The sequence below is a fragment of the Haliotis asinina genome, chromosome 1 (assembly GCF_037392515.1).
Source record: "Haliotis asinina isolate JCU_RB_2024 chromosome 1, JCU_Hal_asi_v2, whole genome shotgun sequence".
Taxonomy (NCBI): domain Eukaryota; kingdom Metazoa; phylum Mollusca; class Gastropoda; order Lepetellida; family Haliotidae; genus Haliotis; species Haliotis asinina.
Window position 1 is genome coordinate 96,759,155 of NC_090280.1, and position 20,191 is coordinate 96,779,345.

General features: G+C 41.1%; 2 protein-coding genes across 2 annotated transcripts; one reads left to right on the forward strand and one right to left on the reverse strand.

Moving 5' to 3' along the window:
* Positions 1–203: 203 nt before the first annotated feature.
* Positions 204–5,955, forward strand: LOC137284762 (uncharacterized). The gene is made up of 6 exons (XM_067816732.1): positions 204–376; positions 1,165–1,275; positions 1,685–1,763; positions 2,894–3,064; positions 5,467–5,567; positions 5,804–5,955. Exons 1-6 carry the CDS (start codon positions 212–214, stop codon positions 5,849–5,851), a joined length of 675 nt encoding a protein of 224 aa, XP_067672833.1. The 5' UTR covers positions 204–211; the 3' UTR covers positions 5,852–5,955.
* A 4,158-nt stretch (positions 5,956–10,113) lies between these two features.
* On the reverse strand, positions 10,114–19,412 carry LOC137284771 (uncharacterized). Its single transcript, XM_067816742.1, has 6 exons — positions 19,271–19,412; positions 14,195–14,305; positions 13,149–13,227; positions 12,707–12,859; positions 11,641–11,741; positions 10,114–10,227 (listed from the first exon to the last, which is right to left on the reverse strand). The coding sequence occupies exons 1-6, from the start codon at positions 19,409–19,411 to the stop codon at positions 10,180–10,182; spliced, it is 633 nt and encodes a 210-aa protein (XP_067672843.1). The 5' UTR covers position 19,412; the 3' UTR covers positions 10,114–10,179.
* Positions 19,413–20,191: the final 779 nt, after the last annotated feature.

A 20,191-nucleotide genomic window follows, 5' to 3' on the forward strand; every position in this document is an offset into this window, starting at 1 on the left:
CTTTAGCAATATTTTAGCATTCCACCCATCTGGGGAATGGAACCAGGACCTTCAGCATGATCAGCGAACGCATTAACCACAAGGCTACCCAACCGCCCTTTAGCAGAATTGGATTAGACACTGGCAATGTCAGGTCATGAAGAATACTTTCTTTTCTAAAGAATAGCTTAAAACACTCTACACCTATATGTGCCTGAGACTTGATAAGATAATGGATAACGTTAAGATTGCAGTCACTATGCTGAGAGTCGCGGTGGTCCTAGTATTATTGGCGTCTGTTTTTAATGGTGAGGAGATATGTGCTCCAAACCAGTGGGAAGGAATTCAGGCTGTCGTCACGGGGACGGAGGAGGCAGGGGCGTTGACGGTGATCCAGGTAAGACGTTGCAACGTTGACGTTACCATAAACAAGGCAGACACTGATGTCTATGTATGTCTGCCTTATATTTATGTGTAAGTGGACGACTTCAGCAGAACATCAGTCTGAATACCTCAAGGCTTCTGTGTTCTGTGCTTATCTTCATTATCAGTGACTACGGACGGAAACTTTTCAGTGTCGTCACTATTGACATGTCTACAACATTGTACAGTATATGACTCGGGGCTGTCTACTCCACACACTGCTTAAGAGTCAGGGTTCGCTCAATATTCACTGGTAGGGTTCGCCCAATATTCATGCATGGAGCTGGGCTATCGTAAGTTACTAGTAGTTTATTTCACTTCTGCATATACTAGACTGAGAGTAGGTCGTGTTTTATGCGGACGGTAAGGGGAGGTTGTGAATACAGTGTATTGATCTGGTCCTCAACGTACAACCATACAACGGACGTTTTCATTCTGATCATGATTCAGGGGAGGTAACTGACTGATCGGATAGAGTTGTCTCCTCATTGGTCAAGGTGTCCGTTACTTTAATATCAAGCCAGTTCTCATTAATGAAAGTGATTATGTTATGAAAAGCAGCGTCTATCCTATGAAATTGTGGTTGTAATATGGTATCCCTTTTCGTGAACAAATGAATTTCAACCGATTCAAACAGAATAAATATAAAATATCTGAACATATCTCTGGTTTATAAACGGTACATATTGCTATTCTAAAATAACAGTGTCAAAGAATTCGTCACAAAAATCATGGCGTTGTTTCATTTCTGTTTTCTGTCAGAGTACAACGAGATTCTCCTTTGATGCCAACAACACCAGAATAGCCGCTTTTACATCCGGGTCTCGGAATGGCATTGGTTTCCAGAAAGACTTCCTGTTCTTGTACCAGACGGTAGCGTTGTTGGACATATTGAATACATATTTGCACACTTTAACGTTGAAAGGTTCCGTTGCCATGATCTTCCTCCTCCTGGAGAACAGACCAGTGAAAATCCGGGTTAGAACTGACCTTCAGCAGTCTGTAAATAATCAAGTTGGAAAAGACATTCCAGTAATCAACAACATGAGCATCGACCTACGCGAAAGGGATATGATGACATGTGTCAACCAAGTCAGCGAGCCTGACCACCCGATCACGTTATTCTCTTACCACAAACATGGACTACTGAAAGTCAATATTAACCCGGATCGCCACGGGTGAGAGCAACTCAGAGACGCTTTTTCTTGCATAACTTGTTTAAAACGCCCAAAGGAGCCGAGTCTCCACTATGTTTCAGTGTTGCTGTATATGCTTTCTCTAGGGAAGAGTCTACATCACAGACGGAGGAAGATGCCGGGCATATCAACTCCTTCAACACTTCCCTTCTCCGTGTCTTCCTCGTAGGTTCCTAGCAGTCAGTTAGTGTATACAATAAACTTTGAATGTATTTTACACTCATATATAATCTAAAAAAGTAGAAAGATAACGGTAATAGGTTTCCGATATTTGCCAGTTTTTCATTTTATAAATGACGACGCGCTGGTGGCGCCATCGGCTGTTACTGAAAGAGGCAAACGCCTTAAGTCCAGCATCACTTCCTGCTTTTCTCCTTCGTCAACCTCTCGAACTGTCTCTGTTCAAAGCAGCGATCAACTCAGATTAGTTACACATTGTTCATGACGTCATAAATTGTTAAAATTAAATTTCTCTGTTTGATTTTAATTTTTTCGTTTGACATAAGTTATTTCACTTTCTTTCTAGAAATGACAATTCGTAATTTAGTAATGCATAACACAGCCTTTCAGAATTACGGATAACCGGAAACTCGTGCATGAATTATAGGCCTCGCCAAATCGCGGGTCTTACACTATTCTATTGTGTCAAGTATGGAGATGTCCAGGAAGCTCGCTGGATATACTACAATTATCCCTCACGTAAAGTGGTTGTCCAGTGGCATAATCTGCTGCACATTCGGTATCACTTTTAAAGCAGTTGTATAAAAAATACCACCAAAAACGCTGGTACAGGGTAGAGGCCAAGCAGAAAACATTCGCCAAAACACAGCATGTTCTTTATGCACTTTTTGAAAGAACTCAGAATTTTGTAGTTTTCAGTTTTGACCCCTGGCTTAATGAATTGCAACAAGTTCAAGACCAGCATTACCCTGGATTTTCAGTCAAAGCATTGAAAACGATTTCTGTTTGTAAAATGATTATCATAAGTTTCACATACTTCTTTTTCTCATTTTGGGACCAGGTGAAGTCTGTGGTAACTTTCATTAATGTTTAGCAGTAATTGGACGAGCGTTTATATTGTTATATTGGCAAGCGACGGCCTATAGGGTACCGGCAATACGCTTAGAATATTCGCTGTGACTTTCGGGAAGGCCATCCCGCCAATACAGAAACACAAAAATAATTATGAGTCATACCTCAGCATTATGCGGTAAGAAAACAATAAGTAACGCAAGTCTCATAAAACGCTATTAAACGTCACCATCAACATTGATGTCATTGTTTTTTCTCTCCAGAGACGTTCACTTCGACCTGGGCTATGATGTGGGACGGATTTGTCACTTCTACCGATAAACTGTTCATGTTTGAGTTTGTGGGTGCTCTGAGCGACCTGTATTGTCACGTGCAAGTGTTGGCTTACACGAAGCTTCCTGTCTATATGCAGCAAAATGGAACTGTCGACCAGGGTGAGTCTCGAGATACATCCATTGAAACTAACCAGTAGGATAGGTACATTTGGTATACAAATAGTTTGCAATTACATTGTGACCTATTAACATCGTTTTCTTAACTGACCTTGACCTTTATATTTGTCATAAAAATATTTCAGAATGCTTGGTTCTGTACATACTTTCTCTCGAAGCTCATATTTTCCATAAAATTAACTTATAATGACGACATCACAACTTATTTAAATGTAGATTGCGGTTTTTCTTACAGCTGGAAACATTATTCAATAAACTGTTATCAACATGCTGTTATCGCGGCTACCAAAGCTGACTTCTTTAATTTAAACTCGCTGAATGTTGCTCGACACGAAGAGGGAAATTTACGTCAACATCAGCTCCACTGTTTTACATCTTGATACGTAGCTGGTATCTTTACGAACAGGGGCGGTGGGGTAGCTAAGTAGTTACAGCTAAGTCAGGCCCAAGGCCGGGGTTCGATTTCCCACATTAGTATAATGTGTAAAGCCCTTTTTCTGGTGACCCTTGTTGTGCTTTTGCTGGATTGTCGCTGAAAACGGCGTAAAACTCGACTCACCCACACACACTTTAAAAACACAATTCATTCAGAGTGTGAGATGAAGGTCAGTTGCTTAAATTTACTTCTCAATTTAAACTGCCCGACAAAAAGAAAGGATACACCCCTGTCTACCACGATTATTTAACCATTTAATTAGTATGGCTCTTACGTGATCTGATGCATGACGTGTTGCTCATACTGTCGGTCACTGGTTTTCACAGTGATATAACTATACTGTTGCTGTCTGATGTTTGTAAATCCTGATTAACATAAGCAGGATCAGAGCGTAATTCATTTGTTGTATGACTGTCACTGGCTGACAGGTCATCGACTACATCGTGGAGCGTCACTCTTAGCAGCAAACCACTGGTTTTAACCGTGGCATAGCTCTAATGCTGCTATCTGAATATTATAACAACAGCAAGACAGTAAGAGTAGGGTCAGAACGTTATATCGCGATGTGTGATTGGCTGTGCTTAATTGCGTCCATCACTGGGCGGTGCTAATGCAATCAGTCACTGGTTTTTCGAATGTCTAATCTTCCATCTCATTTTCGTTTCTTTAATGTGACTTGTTTCGGTGCAGGATTACATCTTAGCGTACGATTGGAGCAATTATCACGGTGCCAACAACTAGCTTGCCCATTATGACGCTAATCTTGCTGTCAGCAGTCTTATGCTAACTAATTTTCCATTTTTTTCCTAAACGTCGAATTATTTTGGTATGGGATTGCGTTAATAATATATTTGTAATGAGTGACGTCCGCTGACACAGAATGATCCAGTTGAAGATTACCCAGATGTAATTACAACCAAACGGCCTCACCTGTAAATGAAAATACATTTCTAGCACCAGAAAATTCGATTAGTTGTCATTACGACGGATTCAAAGTGCCGTCAAGATAACGGCCATGATAACTCCTCGTAAAAAAAACAAAAACAAAAAAACAAACCCCTAAACAACAGGTGGATCTGTGGTAAATGTGACTCTCGGATATCCTGTCATTCTCGTGCTTTCAGAAAATTACACACACACTCACGCACGCAAGTGCGCACACACGCACGCGCACAGCTACACGTGAGCACGCATATACACACAAATACACACACTTATACATACATAAACACACAAGAAACAATACATACACATATAGGCACGCGAAGTCCGGAAACTGTCACGTTACATAGTATGATTGTAATGGTAGCAAGAATATTACGTCTCCATGTCGAAAATATCGGATCTGGCTAGCTATTCTCGAAACTATTCTCTGTTCTCACACAATTCTTAGAGTTAAGAATTTTTAGGGCGACGAACGTTTCGAGAATAAGGATCTAGTCCTTGGCCATGACTCTGCAGCTCTATGTGCTCTTGAGGGATATCGCAAACCTGTGCATGCTAGGGGCCTTAAGTGCAGTCGAAAATAGGAAAAACAGTGTTCTTTTTCACGTTTATCTCTACAATTTATGTAGTTGATATGCGAAAGTATGAAATAGCTGTTAAAATAGGTTCGCCCTAACTACAATGTCCGCGGTAAGGAGATAGGAAACGTGAAAAAAGAAACTTAACAGAGGAGAGATTAGTTCAGAAATGAACCATGCGATTTTTTAATTCTTTAATTTTTAATTTGTTAATTTTTCATTTTTTTTGTGCAAATAAGTCGAAAGGGCGATGATTAGTGCGACTAATTGTTTCGTAACATGATTTCAGCCTTGGAACGACATTAGGTATTTCACTGTTGATGCCATGGAGAAAATGTTTGTATTCTGAAGTTTACCATAGAAATATACTCCATCGACCGGAAGGACGCTGCATTTGAAACTGACCTTTGACCATTATGTTACAGCTCCTGTTTTCCGGACGACAGCCTACACTAATGTCACCCTGGGGATAAAGAACCCGGATGTTTTCACGCTCCCGTCTGTCTGCAAGACAGCAGAAGTAGAGGTTTGTTAATCGTCCTTGACCTTTTGTATTTTACTTTTAAAGATATAATACCAGTCCACTCCTACAGTCCTAACCCTACTGAAGAGAGCTCAAAACATATTAGACTGTTCAACTTGGCATTTATATTCGCCTCGCTTTTGCTTAAATGCGGAGTGAAACCCTACTCACTCAGTAGTTCCCGGATTCCACAGTGATCCTATTTACCCCAAAACTAACTCAGTTGTTCGGGTTTTCAGGGTACTTTCGACGCTCCAGACTATTTCATCGGATTGAATTTTGAGTGAGGTTGTGTAAGGCTGTTCCGTGACAAGATGTCTGATGTGATAGTGAATAAAGTAAATGGTGTATTTATCTGTTGGAGGTTTGTCTTGCAGATGATGTTTCAAAATTATGTTGATGTAAGTAAAATAAACCCCTCGTTTGTCGATGCCCTAAAAGAAGTTAACAATCATTTAACACACGTGAAATACTAATAAACTTAGATCGATTTAAAAACTGTTAATTATTTATTTACTAGTTTAGTTCGTTTCAGTACAGATTTCTTATGAGTAGTTATCGGAACTACTTCGAGTAGCTGCATCGAGACCTTCGCTGGAATCAAACCGGCGTCGTGGTAGATTGGGCAAATACACTCATATGGGCTACCCTACCTGCCAAACACAGGACAATATATAGAAGTAACATCAGGAAAAATGTATCCGGCGTGCATACACGGAAGCGATTGTACGGACAATAGCATTCGGAATTGTTCCGGTACAAACTTTTTCGAATATCACTTCGCGAAGTGGTAAGCTGTGTTCTGATTGGTCAGATTTAAAGGTTACCTGACGCGACCTCCTACAAGGGTTTGTTAGACTTAGTGCAGGAGTGTAACGAATAAAAGTGAGACTTTGTTTACTTAGAATGGGTTAGATGAGACAATCACTCAAACTTGAGGACACCAGTTGTTCATGATCCTGCCTGTTCTGTTAATATAGGCTACCCACACAGTTTTTCCATACAATGTCTGTTTGTTGCCTCACCCCTCATTCAGTTGCACTCCTGCCGTGCAAAACAGACAACATGAATTGTTGCATATGTACTAACGCGTTTGAGTAGGCTGGTTGGTTGCTGTTTAATGTCGCACTCCAGTTTTATGCCGTCGTAAGCAATATATCAGCTATATGGAGACGTCTTGATTATTGAATCTGGACCAGACAGTCCAGTGATCGGCAGCATGAATATCCATCTACGTGTTTACTTGTTACCGAGGGACCGGTATGGCAACGGTGTCCGCCACTTGCGCCACTCGCGGTATAGTGTGTGAAGTCAATTTCTGTCATCCCTTGCAGTGATATTCCGGGAATACGAGTATTGCATTAGGGGGGTAAAAGTATTTTAACTCACGCTCGGAACGCAACGTAAATTGTCTTCCTGAAACACGTGTTGTCGTTGATAACCAAACGCCTGAATCTGAAAACAAAATCAACATAAAAAGTCAAATATATAACATGCCGTGAAAAGAGTACTGACGCAGGTGAACCTTGTCCTGATGTTTTCAACTGCTTTGTTCGCAATCATGTCTGTTGTTGTTCAACGCCTTCTTCTCGAACACAAGCAACATTTGTTTATGGTTTCACGTTTACGTAACTTTTGATCATATTGACACCTTTGATCCAACAGGTGTCAGCATGTGTGTTACAATAACAGCATCTACTAGCCAATTCTATCTTTGTAACGGATTGTAATAATGTGGATTATCAAGCGTTTGTCGTTTTGCGAAGCACGAAAGAAGAAGTAACCCCAGCAAAAAAGAGGCGAGCTTCAACACTCGAGATCAGGATTAATGGACTTGGTGTGAGGGAAGAACCCTTGTGGCTTCAGAAAATGTGCAAAAGTTGCACTGGCTTACTTACATGCCGGTTTTCATTCCATGTTAACAGCATCAGAATAGGTACCCCTACTTCCGGGTCACGAAATGACAGATGGTCCCAGAATAACTTCCTGTTCCTGTACCCGCAGGTGGCGCCACCACCACACGTGTTAACCTTAAACACACCAACTGCGGCGTACAGAGAGATCTCGGTTTGAAATGAGTTTCTTTGGTGTACTAATAACAATCATCAAAGTGGCATCACATTACAAAGGCACTTCAATGCTTGCCTATTTTAGGGCCATATCGACACCAAGGGATAGTCAATCTTTTGAACAAAGTTGAATTATGTAGAGAGTGTTTATCGCCACATTCAGCGGTTGTTCAGCTGTATGGAGGCATTTTTCAATTAAACGAGTCTGGAACAGACAATCCAGTGATCATCATCATGAGCATCGGTGTGGTCTGAGACCAGTTGGAAACGATGACAGTTGCCGACGAAGTCCGCAAGCCTGGACACCCAACCTGTAGGAACTTTAAGACCCGTGAAGGTCCCGGAGTAGAATAGGCCTTCATTCCATATAGCTGGAAGAGTTGCGTCCCTTGAGGATGGGGGGATGAAAAATCACAGAAAGCACAGACATGGAACATGGAAAAAACATGGGCAGCTCGTCGCTGAACCTCTAATGGTATCACTCACAATAATGGCATATTTACACGGGCAAACAAACGTACCAACACACTTCATTGTATTTCCTGCAAATAAACTCTTGAACTAATTCCTTTTGTTCTTTCACGAACACAGCCCGTCAGTCACCTCTTACTAAAGATCGTTAATGGCCATATCTCGAGACTCCAATAGGTATAAACGTTACGGTGCAGCCATCGGCTGTAGATGGCCCCTGTCATACCTATAATGACTGGCTTATCAACGATCTTGTAGTGATTGAGGAACCCTCAACATCTGACTAGAAATGTTTGGATTTCCCGACCAGATACGAGATCTGGTAGATATTGTAAACTGAAGTTACCCTTGTATTTGGTAGAAAACCCTTATATAGTTTGAAGGACCTGATACACATGGTAGAGGTTGGTAGAGACTGATGTTCCCTGAAGATCCTCGTTGTCTGAGTATAAAGAGTATACTGTGGTAGATTCTAGAACTTGCAGACCCTGGTAAACTCGCCGGAAGTTATCGGATTTGGTAGACCCCGCAGGCAGTAGACCAGGTAGTCCTATGTGCACTCTGTCTCTCCAAACAGATCTCAACAGTCTGAAAATCAACTGGTTTCAAATTGTTTAATGCTCTTAGCAGAGGTTTTAATGCTCTTAAGCAGAGGTTTTAACAATAATTTCATATAATTATGGAAATGGTTTAAATCGCATGTTCTTTTTTTTTCAAATATACTAAACCTCAGAAATGCTCTCGCCTTACTTTTACAACAAATACACCAATACGTCGCCTAGCAGTATTCTTGATGCATGCCCCTACTGAAACTAGAGTCCGGTAAAGTCGCCTAAAGTGCTGCGAGTACAAGAGGATGACAAAAATACCAGCTGAGATAGTTTAGAGGGAAATAGTGTCGCCTTCAGCATTCTGGATGTGATAATATGGGCATAGGCACTAGAAATAACAGCCTTGAGACCAACCAGGAATAACATCGGATTTCAGATGTTGATTTGATAACATTGGCAACACACATCACAAAGAAATAACAACTCCTGGCTGATATAACCTGTATTGACCTACATCGGGGGCATCTTTGAGGATGAAGCCAAAACATAACAAAATGTATACGAAATTATATGCAGTGACCTATTGAATCTACGATAAATAACGTGCAAGAGATGTAAGATCAATAACACATTGGGGAAAAAGTGACTGACTGACCCATGGGAGACACTGACATTATCTAAACCTTGTTCCTGAGGGAAGATTCTACACTTCGTGTCTGTTTATTTCAGTATGTCCAGTTCCGAAGAGATTATGTGCAGAAATTTATTTGAGGAGCCTCGGGGTGTTCAGGAGAATGTTTGTAAAGATCATTTAAGAAAAACCTCAAAAGAAATGTGATAAAAATAATATTCTAAAATGTTAGTCTAGGAGCAATGATTTATATGATCTTGACATGTCTGCCAAAGTGAGTTTATCGTATCGTATAGTTAAACGCATCTAACTTAAAAAAGAATCCATTTTTTCAGTCTGTGCACCAGATCAATGTAGCAGACATGTATGGTAAGTGTAGATTGTATGTGACCATTTTTAACCTGGTAGCCCCGCGAGGGGTTTGTGAAATGATCAAAGGGTTTATGAGATGGACTTGCAACACTGTTCCACGACACTTTGGTGTTGACATGATATCAGCAGATACTTAGACAGGCTTGACTCTGTTCTGCCTGTGGGGCATTCATTTAGACGTCTGGACGATGCGCACACAGAGATGAGACGCGTGTCCAGAAATACCGAATGTAACTATTTACTTCCATTCTGCTTCTACACAAGTGTGCGGGCGCGTCTCATCATTGGTTACTTAGACATCGCCATAATTAGGAATGAATAAGATTTTACGTCTCGTTCAGCAATAGTCCAGCAATGTCACTGCGGGGCACACCAGAAATAGGCTTTATGTAACGAGCGAACGGCTTTGATACAATTATATGTTGTGATATAACTGATAAAAAACCAAGAAGGACTTACTCCTCTCACTTTATTCATACAGTCTCTCAAAACATCCCTCTCTAGCTCAACCTCTCACAACCTCACTGAAAGTTCAGTCCGATAAAATAGTCAGGCGCGTCGAAAGTACCCTGAAATACAAAAACAACAACATAAAGTCAGGAGGAAAATAACATCCCTATGGGCTCAGAGGTGTAACAGCGTTACACCAGCGTTCTGGCCAACAGACGCTAAGTAAACATATTAGTATTAACATTACTTGTTGTACGTTAGTAGTATATACTAAGGGGGATCACTGTCATCTAACTTCCTGTTCATGGCCATGTGCACATAGCCCCAGCCATTGTAAGCTTCATAGTTTATGATAAATCCTTCCACCACGAAGCCCAACCTTGAAACTACATTACAACAACCAGTCACAGCTTGGCTGATTAATAAGACAATGGTATGTTGACATTGGAACAGAAATAACAGCGAAGGCCTCATAGGTTACGCCACACCAAATGTTTTCCCATAGACTTCTATAGTAACCCTATATTTTCTAAACAAGTATCCAGGCTATAAACAGCCATTCCATGTAGATAGGGGTAAAGTCTGGCCTTTAACTACAATAAAACACAAATTCTGTCCAACTTTTCCGGCGAATTTTCCGAGCACAGGAAGCGGAACACATCAATCCTCCATTCTGCACCAAATGTCATCATCTACTTGAAAACATCGGTGCACACATAAGCCTAAGTCATGGTGATAAAAAATGACAGCACTGAATACTTAAAATTGTGGCCAGTTTTAATTACTGGATGGATGTGTTTTTAAAACACATAAACACTATCTTACACTATTTCATGCAATCACAGCTGTCACAGGCCTTGGTCGGTAGGAGTTGTTCTGATCCTGATATAGTATAGCGGAACCTAACACCAACTTCACACAGATATCAACAAAGGTAAGGCCATATGGTCGGTATATAGAGGATACTAGACGACCTTCCGTGTAATACCATTTTTATTAAACGAGTTAATGATTTGGTATCAAACGAGCGAAAGCGAGTTTGATACTAAATCTTTAACGAGTTTAATGAAAATGGTATTTCACGGAAGCGAGTTTAGTTTTCTGTTTATTACTCGCCAACATAAATTGACAGAAACTGCGGCGAAATCGCCTATAGTGTGAGGACACTCAGCTTTCAAGTCAAGCAAGGTCTAGTAAAATCGCGAACCATTTTGACGTCACAGGTCAAGCAGTATTACACTAGTATAATATTGAAGTGAAAATATTACACTGCTGTATCTTCAACGGGCGAGTAATAAGTATCCTTTATGATATCTCAGTACCGGGCATCAATATCTTCATCACCCGACAGGAGAGTATTTCTTTGGAATACACAGCATTGTAGCCTCGATCTTCACTTTCGACTGATGTACTTCACCCTTTTAAAATTTCACTGTCAGAAAACAACGGTTGTTTGGCGGAAGTATCAATGATTGAGGAGAGTTTCCGTGTCTCACAGTCGAAGTTGGAGTTTTGATGTTTGTGATATATACCTCTACTTCTGCTGCCTTGCAGATGGACGGGAGAGTGAATACATCCGGGTTCTTGATGTCCAAGGTCACATTTGCGTAGGTTGACGTCCGGAAAACGGGACCTGTAAGACAAAGGTCATTGGTCAGAAATAGTCTATGGTCTTTTACCCTGAGGTGAGGTGAGGTGAGGTGAGGTGAGGTGAGGTGAGGTGAGGTGAGGTGAGGTGAGGTGAGGTGAGGTGAGGTGAGGTGAGGTGAGGTGAGGTGAGGTGAGGTGAGGTTGGATTTAACGTCGTATTTAAGAATATTTCACACAAATCTCGACATGCATGTGTACGTGTGACTGCTTGTACCGGCCCAGACTTCAGCTGTTTTATAGTGCTAGCTCACTGAGATACCATGACACAGTTCAGCATGAATTTCCCGCTCAGACACGTTATACTGCCTCCGAGCAGACTAGTCCAGGCCTACCATATCTTAACGTGTTTTTGTATGACAGAGCCGGGAATCGAACCCGCCACCTTCCACTATGCTGGAGGACGCTCTAACCATTGTACCACGGAGGCGGTCTCATGAGGTCAAAGAATAAGTTGGAAAGTGACCTTCAACTTGGGATCAAATCACGTGAGTCTAAAGTCAGTAGTCATCACAAACGGTGTGATGAACATTTCTATGAACATGGGTTTGTCCGAGAGTTTATATGCGCGTGCGTTCTTGTGTTATTTTATTATTCTGATTTTCATGATTCAGTCGATTTCTATTGATAGGCAAGTGTTGGCCTGATTAGAGCAGGATCAGAGTTGTAAAGTGTGGCAAACAAGTACTTCGCATCATGAACAATTCCCAAATCAGACAAATCACAAATTGTGATTCAGACAAATTGTTACGTCCTCAGTTTCAGTGGGCGCGGTGGGGTAACCTAGTGGTTAAAGCGTTTGCTCGTCTCGCCAAAGACCCGGATTCTGATCCCCGCAAAATGTGTGAAGCCCATTTCTGGTCATCCCACCGTGTAGCTGGAATATTGCTAATGGCGGCATACATCTATCTTCCCTCACTCAGATTCGGCGGAAGGTGTGTACAGACTGACCATTATCGACTGTTCCAGTCTGTTGCATGGTGATTGGTATATTGCTGGCAGACAGCACCTGCACGTGGAAGTACAGATCATGTACCGGACCCACAAACTCGTATATATCGAGAAACCCCTCCCACGTGACGTCCCAGGACCACGAGAAGTTCTCTGAGGAAGAAACGTAGGACATCAATGATTGGCAGATGGTGAACCTGAGCATAATTTCATGAACATCAACACAGAGTCAATTTGATGAGGAGGGAAAGTTCAAGATTTTACCAACAGGACCAGGTCATCCTGTTCCCAATAAAGCCAATATTTCTAAAACTGAGCAATCCGTTTTAAGTCCGATTAAGAGCAAACATGTGAAAATAGTTTCCTGTTTCCACAAGTGGGGTGTTATTGCAAATTAGATTTGAAAATACTTATTTAAGATATGGGACTATTCGTCACCTACGAGGGAGACATGGAGAGGGGAAGTGTTGGATTAGCTGATATGCCCGACATCTCCCTCCGTCAATGATGTACACTCTTCTCTGTGGAAAACAAACATAGCAAAAACCTGTTTATAATGGCTCAAAGAGACTCGACTCCTTCGTCTTTGTCTAAAATATTAGTATAGGTGTTATAGTTTCCTAAACAGTTGCTTCTATAACTCATGAAATAACAGGTGGGGGTGTGGTTTCAGATTTAATTCATGTCGTGCAAATATCAGATTCAGTTAACCTTTTATCGTTACTATCAATGTAGAAATATATCCGTTGTTAACATTTATCATTTAAAGTTAACAGTGCGCTATTTGAACGACATAAATTAAATCTGGCAAACTTCAGAAGTCTATGATCACACTTCGCACCAAACCTTCACCTTGTACGTGACGTACAAAACACACGTATCGACGCAGTATGGCTGTATTAAGTAATAACACAGTGCTCACTTGGGTGCTGACAACGAGATTGTTTTGGAAAATTCGGTTTAGAATCTACATAACACGCAACCATGTCATAGACATCCTTCAAGCACTAGGGACTTGTTCATGTTCAAGTCCTCAAAGAGGTGGTATTATAAGCGAGCGAATTTAGTGTTACGCCGCTTTTAGCAAGCAATATTTCAGCAATATTACGACGGGGGACACCAAACTGGGCTTCAGACAGAGCCGTGTGGAGAATCAAATCCGGATCTTTGTCGTGAAGAACGAACGCCTTAACAACAAGGCTACCCCTCCGCCCGCTTCGATAATAATCTGACTAAATTACCCTCTGTGTTAGTATAAGCCACGGCAACCTATGCTGGTCAAAGAATCTCCCCACGTAATGTTCCTGGAATAGTGCTAAAAGCGGCGTGACACTACTCTCACTCACTTTCTCATGTTTCGAAGCACTGTATGCTCACAAATACTATGGCACTGTCAACGACATACTGTCTATTCTCGTTTCATCCCAATGCATGTTTTCAGTGTTTAACTCCACACTAGATGTGTTTTAACTCAGATGTTTGTTCTACCTGCTGATACAGAAACAGGAAGCCCTTCTGGAACTCACTGCCATCCTGTGACCCGGATGTAGAAGCGGCTATTCTGCTGTTGTTGGCATCAAAAGAGAACCGGCTTGTGCTCTGTCCGAATACAACATGTATTAAATTACAGAAGAATGTGTTACACGTGAAATACGTACTCCGTAAAAATATATAAAGAATATAAACTTTAAGTAAATAGTACCGACAGAAAAGTATGCATTTTGTATACATAGTAGAAGGTGATCCCTTTTAAACAACAGTTAACGTTCATTGTATGATTCCTACCATATGATCATATAGTTCTGAATCATCATGAAATAGCGATGACATCAGGTGTTCATCGTGCCCCGCTATCATTCAGGTGAATATAACATGTGTTATATTGCTGATGAATGTGTTACACATGAAATATGTACTCCGTAAGATTATACCGATAAAGACTATAACATATATAAAACTGACAGAAAAATATCCATTTTGTTGACCAGTTTATTGTACGATTCCTACCACATCGTGAACATATGCTTTTGAATCATTATCAAGGTGTTCATCGTGCCTCGCTATCATTCAGGTGTTCATCATGCATCATTCACAAACACATGCTAAAAGGCAAATACGTTTTTTTACAATCAACGGTACAGGTGTATATATAGAGTTGCATTAAACATTTTCCCCACTGACACGTCAAAGTTGGCTATGACCTCCAAATGTATACCATCAGGTTGATCAGACCGCTTTTGGTCAAGAGTGCCGTAACTCTTTGATCCCTTGGTAAAAACAGCTTACAGAAACAGAGGCAAAGAGAAATGAGCATGTCTTCAGGTTTAAAGTAAACCGTTTGATTTTTTAAAGATTTTATTCTCAATTATACTGTGGTTACACTATGTCTACGACAGACATAACGGGATGCATGTGTGTGACGGCTCCTTGTTGCCACGTCACGCAACAAAACGTCAGTGTGACTGCAGTAGGGCAAGAAAAATGTATTCTTCAACTCGGAGAAGAGTTCATTATATTAATCATGTTTTACAGTACCAGGTGACTGTAAATATTGCCTAAGTCTTCAGAGACAAAACAGCCTTTTAATTATGAAGGAATAAAATCTTACACTGTTACATCTATAAGTTATATGATCACAACGGGTCCGGGTATTACCCGTGTCCAACTCATTACCCACCCGTTCCGGGTATTCAGGTTACCCATTCCAGTCCAAAACCCCACGGCGCACTACACTTCGGCTGCCATGGCCCCCGGGAAATACTGAAACCCCTACAACTGAGCTGTTGAACTAGCCAGACACTACGTCAAACTTTCCGAGGCTAGTGAAAATGGAATGGCGGTAGCCTGGTTTGCTGGTGAAAATTTCAGTCTGTGAATAGCTCTCTTCAGGACATTTCTTTCATTTAAAAAATCCTAATTCTTCTAGTATTTTTTGTTTTGTTTCCAAGTTGAGAATTCTGAGCTTATGGGAACAAACGCAAAGCTGATACCCTAACCCGTTTCCAAGACACGTGATAAGAATTCGAAGTGTTAAGAAGCAAACGCCAATCAAAATAACCGACACATCCTTCTTTATTTGCATATGGCGCCATGGTGTCGTTTCAATCCTGACTGACAGACTTAGTGCGTAACTAGACTGTCACTGTTCCAATAGTTACAAACCTGAAATTTGTCCTGAATCTTCTGCTCATGACAGTTTGTAACGTTGATGTTTAAATTTCTTTAAATTAAAGAAATAATTAAAAAACCTACTTTTGAGAGTTTGTATATTTAGTTTGGCTAGTAAATCTTCATTCGGGCTAGAAACGTTTAAAACGTCCTAGCCCGGTTTGCTGGTGATCCTGAAAAATTACTTGAAATGCCACTGAAACCATGTTCTTGATGCAAAAAGGATTGATGAAGTGATGACTCAAATATTATGGTAGGGGTTTTTGTGTAATAAAGAGAATAAGGAATTCCTTGCTTGAAATGAAAATATATGCTCTTGAAACAAAACTTTTTTGGACCATGAAATAACGGTAATAAGTTCACGTAAAGTACAACTCAACTCAACTATACTTTTTGTGGGAACAGTTATTTATGTTTAATGTAGGACAGTCAGACTTTGACTGAAACTGACTTGGGTAGAATTATTTTGTCCAGTTCTATTCAAACCTTTAAGTGCATTATGTCAATGATATCATCACGCAAGGGCTGGCCCCGCTCTTTCAACACGTTCCTCAACCCTCTTGGCCACTTTTGAGTTGATGCATGTCAACATCGTGCTTTTAAGTGGGTAAGATAGTTCCATTTGTGGTTGAAGATATGTTAAATATTATGTACTCGCTTCCAGTACTTTAACATGTTGGGCCTAGATTTTCGAAGCTCTCTTAACGCTAAGATATAGTCGCAAGTGCCATACATTAACATTAACTTACGACTAATTTAGCGCTAAGAGAACTTCGGAAATCTAGGCTTTAGTATCTCTGGAGAAATCAGCTTAAGAGTAATAATATTTACACTTATGACATATACAGTTTTAACCACATGAAAACGTGGAACCATCAAATCTGTATGAAACTAGAAGACGGAAGCAGCTTAAATTGATCCTCGAAGTTAGAGTACGATCACGTGTGTCAATCAAGTCAGCAAGCCTGAGCACCAGATTCCGTTAATCGCCTCTTACGACAAGCATGTTCTTCTGGAGCCCGACACTAACCCGGATCTTCACGGAACCCTACCGAAGTAGAAAGTGTGCTAAACACATCTTTGCTCAGAAGGAAGGAACGTGACGCAACTTTCCTTTATCAATGTCAAAGACACCTGTTACGGTTGCTATTTGTCGGAACTTAAACCTGCCGTTTTCTCTGCCATAATAGATACCAGTGGTCCCTTAATGCTTGGTCTGATAAAGCGTCTACATTGTATTCTACACACTTGGCACCACCTGCACTGTCAAAAATAATCTAGACTGGAGTGTGAACATGAAACACGTTATTCCAATATTCAATCTTAAATACGTTTTAATGGCCTTTAACGAAAACAAATCCAGTACACCTGTGTCAGTGCTTCTTGTCTGACTTCTTCACAACGTTGTAAGACGAGATAGCATATTTGGATTACTTTTGGTTTGAACCTGAGACGTTAGACATCCACGTGTGTTTGTGATATGATCCTATCTATATCATGACGATAGTAAACATAACTTGTCTCTCTATAATTGTAATTGAGATCAAAGACACAATCCTAAGAACAGGATTGAGTGAATATGGTTTGTAGCAATACTCCAGTAATATCAAGGAGTGGACACAATCATCATTTTCGGACTCGAACCCAGGTGTTCGGCACCATAAGGCCACCCATGTATAACTGTGCATCTCAAAGGAAAGGAGTCGTTCATACATTTAAAGTATGTTTGGTCCGGAACTCCAAGTGAAACCAAATCCGTAAAGATCTGGGTCAGATTTGGGCCTAGATTTTCGAAGCTCTCTTAGCGCTAAGATAGTCGTAAGTGCCATACATTAACATTGTCTTACGACTATCTTAGCGATAAAACAGCTCCGAAATTCAAGACCCTGGTCTTCATCAACCTGAGCTTATCGTAAGAGGCGACCTAAGGGGTCATTTGCTCAGGTTCACTGACTTGGTTGACACACGTCTTATACCAGCTGCGTATGTCAATTCTCATCATGTTGATCACTGGATTGTCTGGTCAGAGACGATTATTTACAGACTTTCAACATGGTAGAAAAACTTTATTCAAACCTATTCGTCCATTTACATTGGCTCACAACACGGATTACCAGGATCAGTGGCTACTACAACATTACGTCAAGTTGACTCACAACACGGATTACCAGGATCAGTGGCTACTACAACATTACGTCAAGTTGACTCACAACACGGATTACCAGGATCAGTGGCTACTACAACATTACGTCAAGTTGACTCACAACACGGATTACCAGGATCAGTGGCTACTACAACATTACGTCAAGTTGACTCACAACACGGATTACCAGGATCAGTGGCTACTACAACATTACGTCAAGTTGACTCACAACACGGATTACCAGGATCAGTGGCTACTACAACATTACGTCAAGTTGACTCACAACACGGATTACCAGGATCAGTGGCTACTACAACATTACGCTAAGTTGACTCACAACACGGATTACCAGGATCAGTGGCTACTACAACATTACGTCAAGTTGACTCACAACACGGATTACCAGGATCAGTGGCTACTACAACATTACGCTAAGTTGACTCACAACACGGATTACCAGGATCAGTGGCTACTACAACATTACGTCAAGTTGACTCACAACACGGATTACCAGGATCAGTGGCTACTACAACATTACGCTAAGTTGACTCACAACACGGATTACCAGGATCAGTGGCTACTACAACATTACGTCAAGTTGACTCACAACACGGATTACCAGGATCAGTGGCTACTACAACATTACGTCAAGTTGACTCACAACACGGATTACCAGGATCAGTGGCTACTACAACATTACGTCAAGTTGACTCACAACACGGATTACCAGGATCAGTGGCTACTACAACATTACGTCAAGTTGACTCACAACACGGATTACCAGGATCAGTGGCTACTACAACATTACGCTAAGTTGACTCACAACACGGATTACCAGGATCAGTGGCTACTACAACATTACGTCAAGTTGACTCACAACACGGATTACCAGGATCAGTGGCTACTACAACATTACGTCAAGTTGACTCACAACACGGATTACCAGGATCAGTGGCTACTACAACATTACGTCAAGTTGACTCACAACACGGATTACCAGGATCAGTGGCTACTACAACATTACGTCAAGTTGACTCACAACACGGATTACCAGGATCAGTGGCTACTACAACATTACGTCAAGTTGACTCACAACACGGATTACCAGGATCAGTGGCTACTACAACATTACGTCAAGTTGACTCACAACACGGATTACCAGGATCAGTGGCTACTACAACATTACGCTAAGTTGACTCACAACACGGATTACCAGGATCAGTGGCTACTACAACATTACGTCAAGGTCTCACCTGCGTCACCGTCAAAGTCCCTGCCTCCTCCGTCCCCGTGACGACAGCCTGGATTCCCTCCCACTGATATGGTACACATACATCGTAGATGTAAGCGTTAGCAACGAACGTCAGTAACACAACAGCAGTGACTCTCAACATTGTAACTGTAATCTACAACAAAGATTTGTCTACCTTATCTGGTATCTGACCTATACTTGTGTCTTCAAATCATTGTATAAAAGGAAAACATTCCTTGGAAAAGCTTTCAGTAAGCTTTTGGTATACTGGTGGAAACATTTGGTGGACATATGAATATTAATGGCGTCAGTAATAAAACTGAATTCCGATGAAATTCCATAGGTTAATTTCCTCTATATGATCTCTTTTCGTGGGAATTGTTGATTTGCCGTTGCATGTGTTTGTGCCGGGTGCCGTAGATGTACTTGTAGACGTAGATGTACTTGTAGACGTAGATGTACTTGTAGATGTAGATGTACTTGTAGACGTAGATGTACTTGTAGACGTAGACATAGCTTTAAACGTACACACAGATGTACAAGTCGAGGGTAGTCGTAGCGGTAGATATACACGTAGATGTAGATGTATTTGAAGTAGCTGTCGTCGTAACTGTAGACGTAGATGTGGACGTACATGTACGCAGACAGACGTAGACGTAGATGGTGTGCTCAGGTGTGCTCACCACACCTCAATTCTGTATTTTGTGCTGTTGTTCCCTTGTAGTGAAACGCACACCACCCTGTATACCCATTAAAATGACAATTATTTTCTGTCACTCGGCGTCATACCTGCACGTCCCTTACAACAGTTATAATGTCACATTTGCAACCCTCGATATTCACCTCATGTACAAACAAATGCGGCATTGCATTAACAAGTTTGCTGCTATTCACTGCTGGGATCCCGTTTTTGACACGTGTC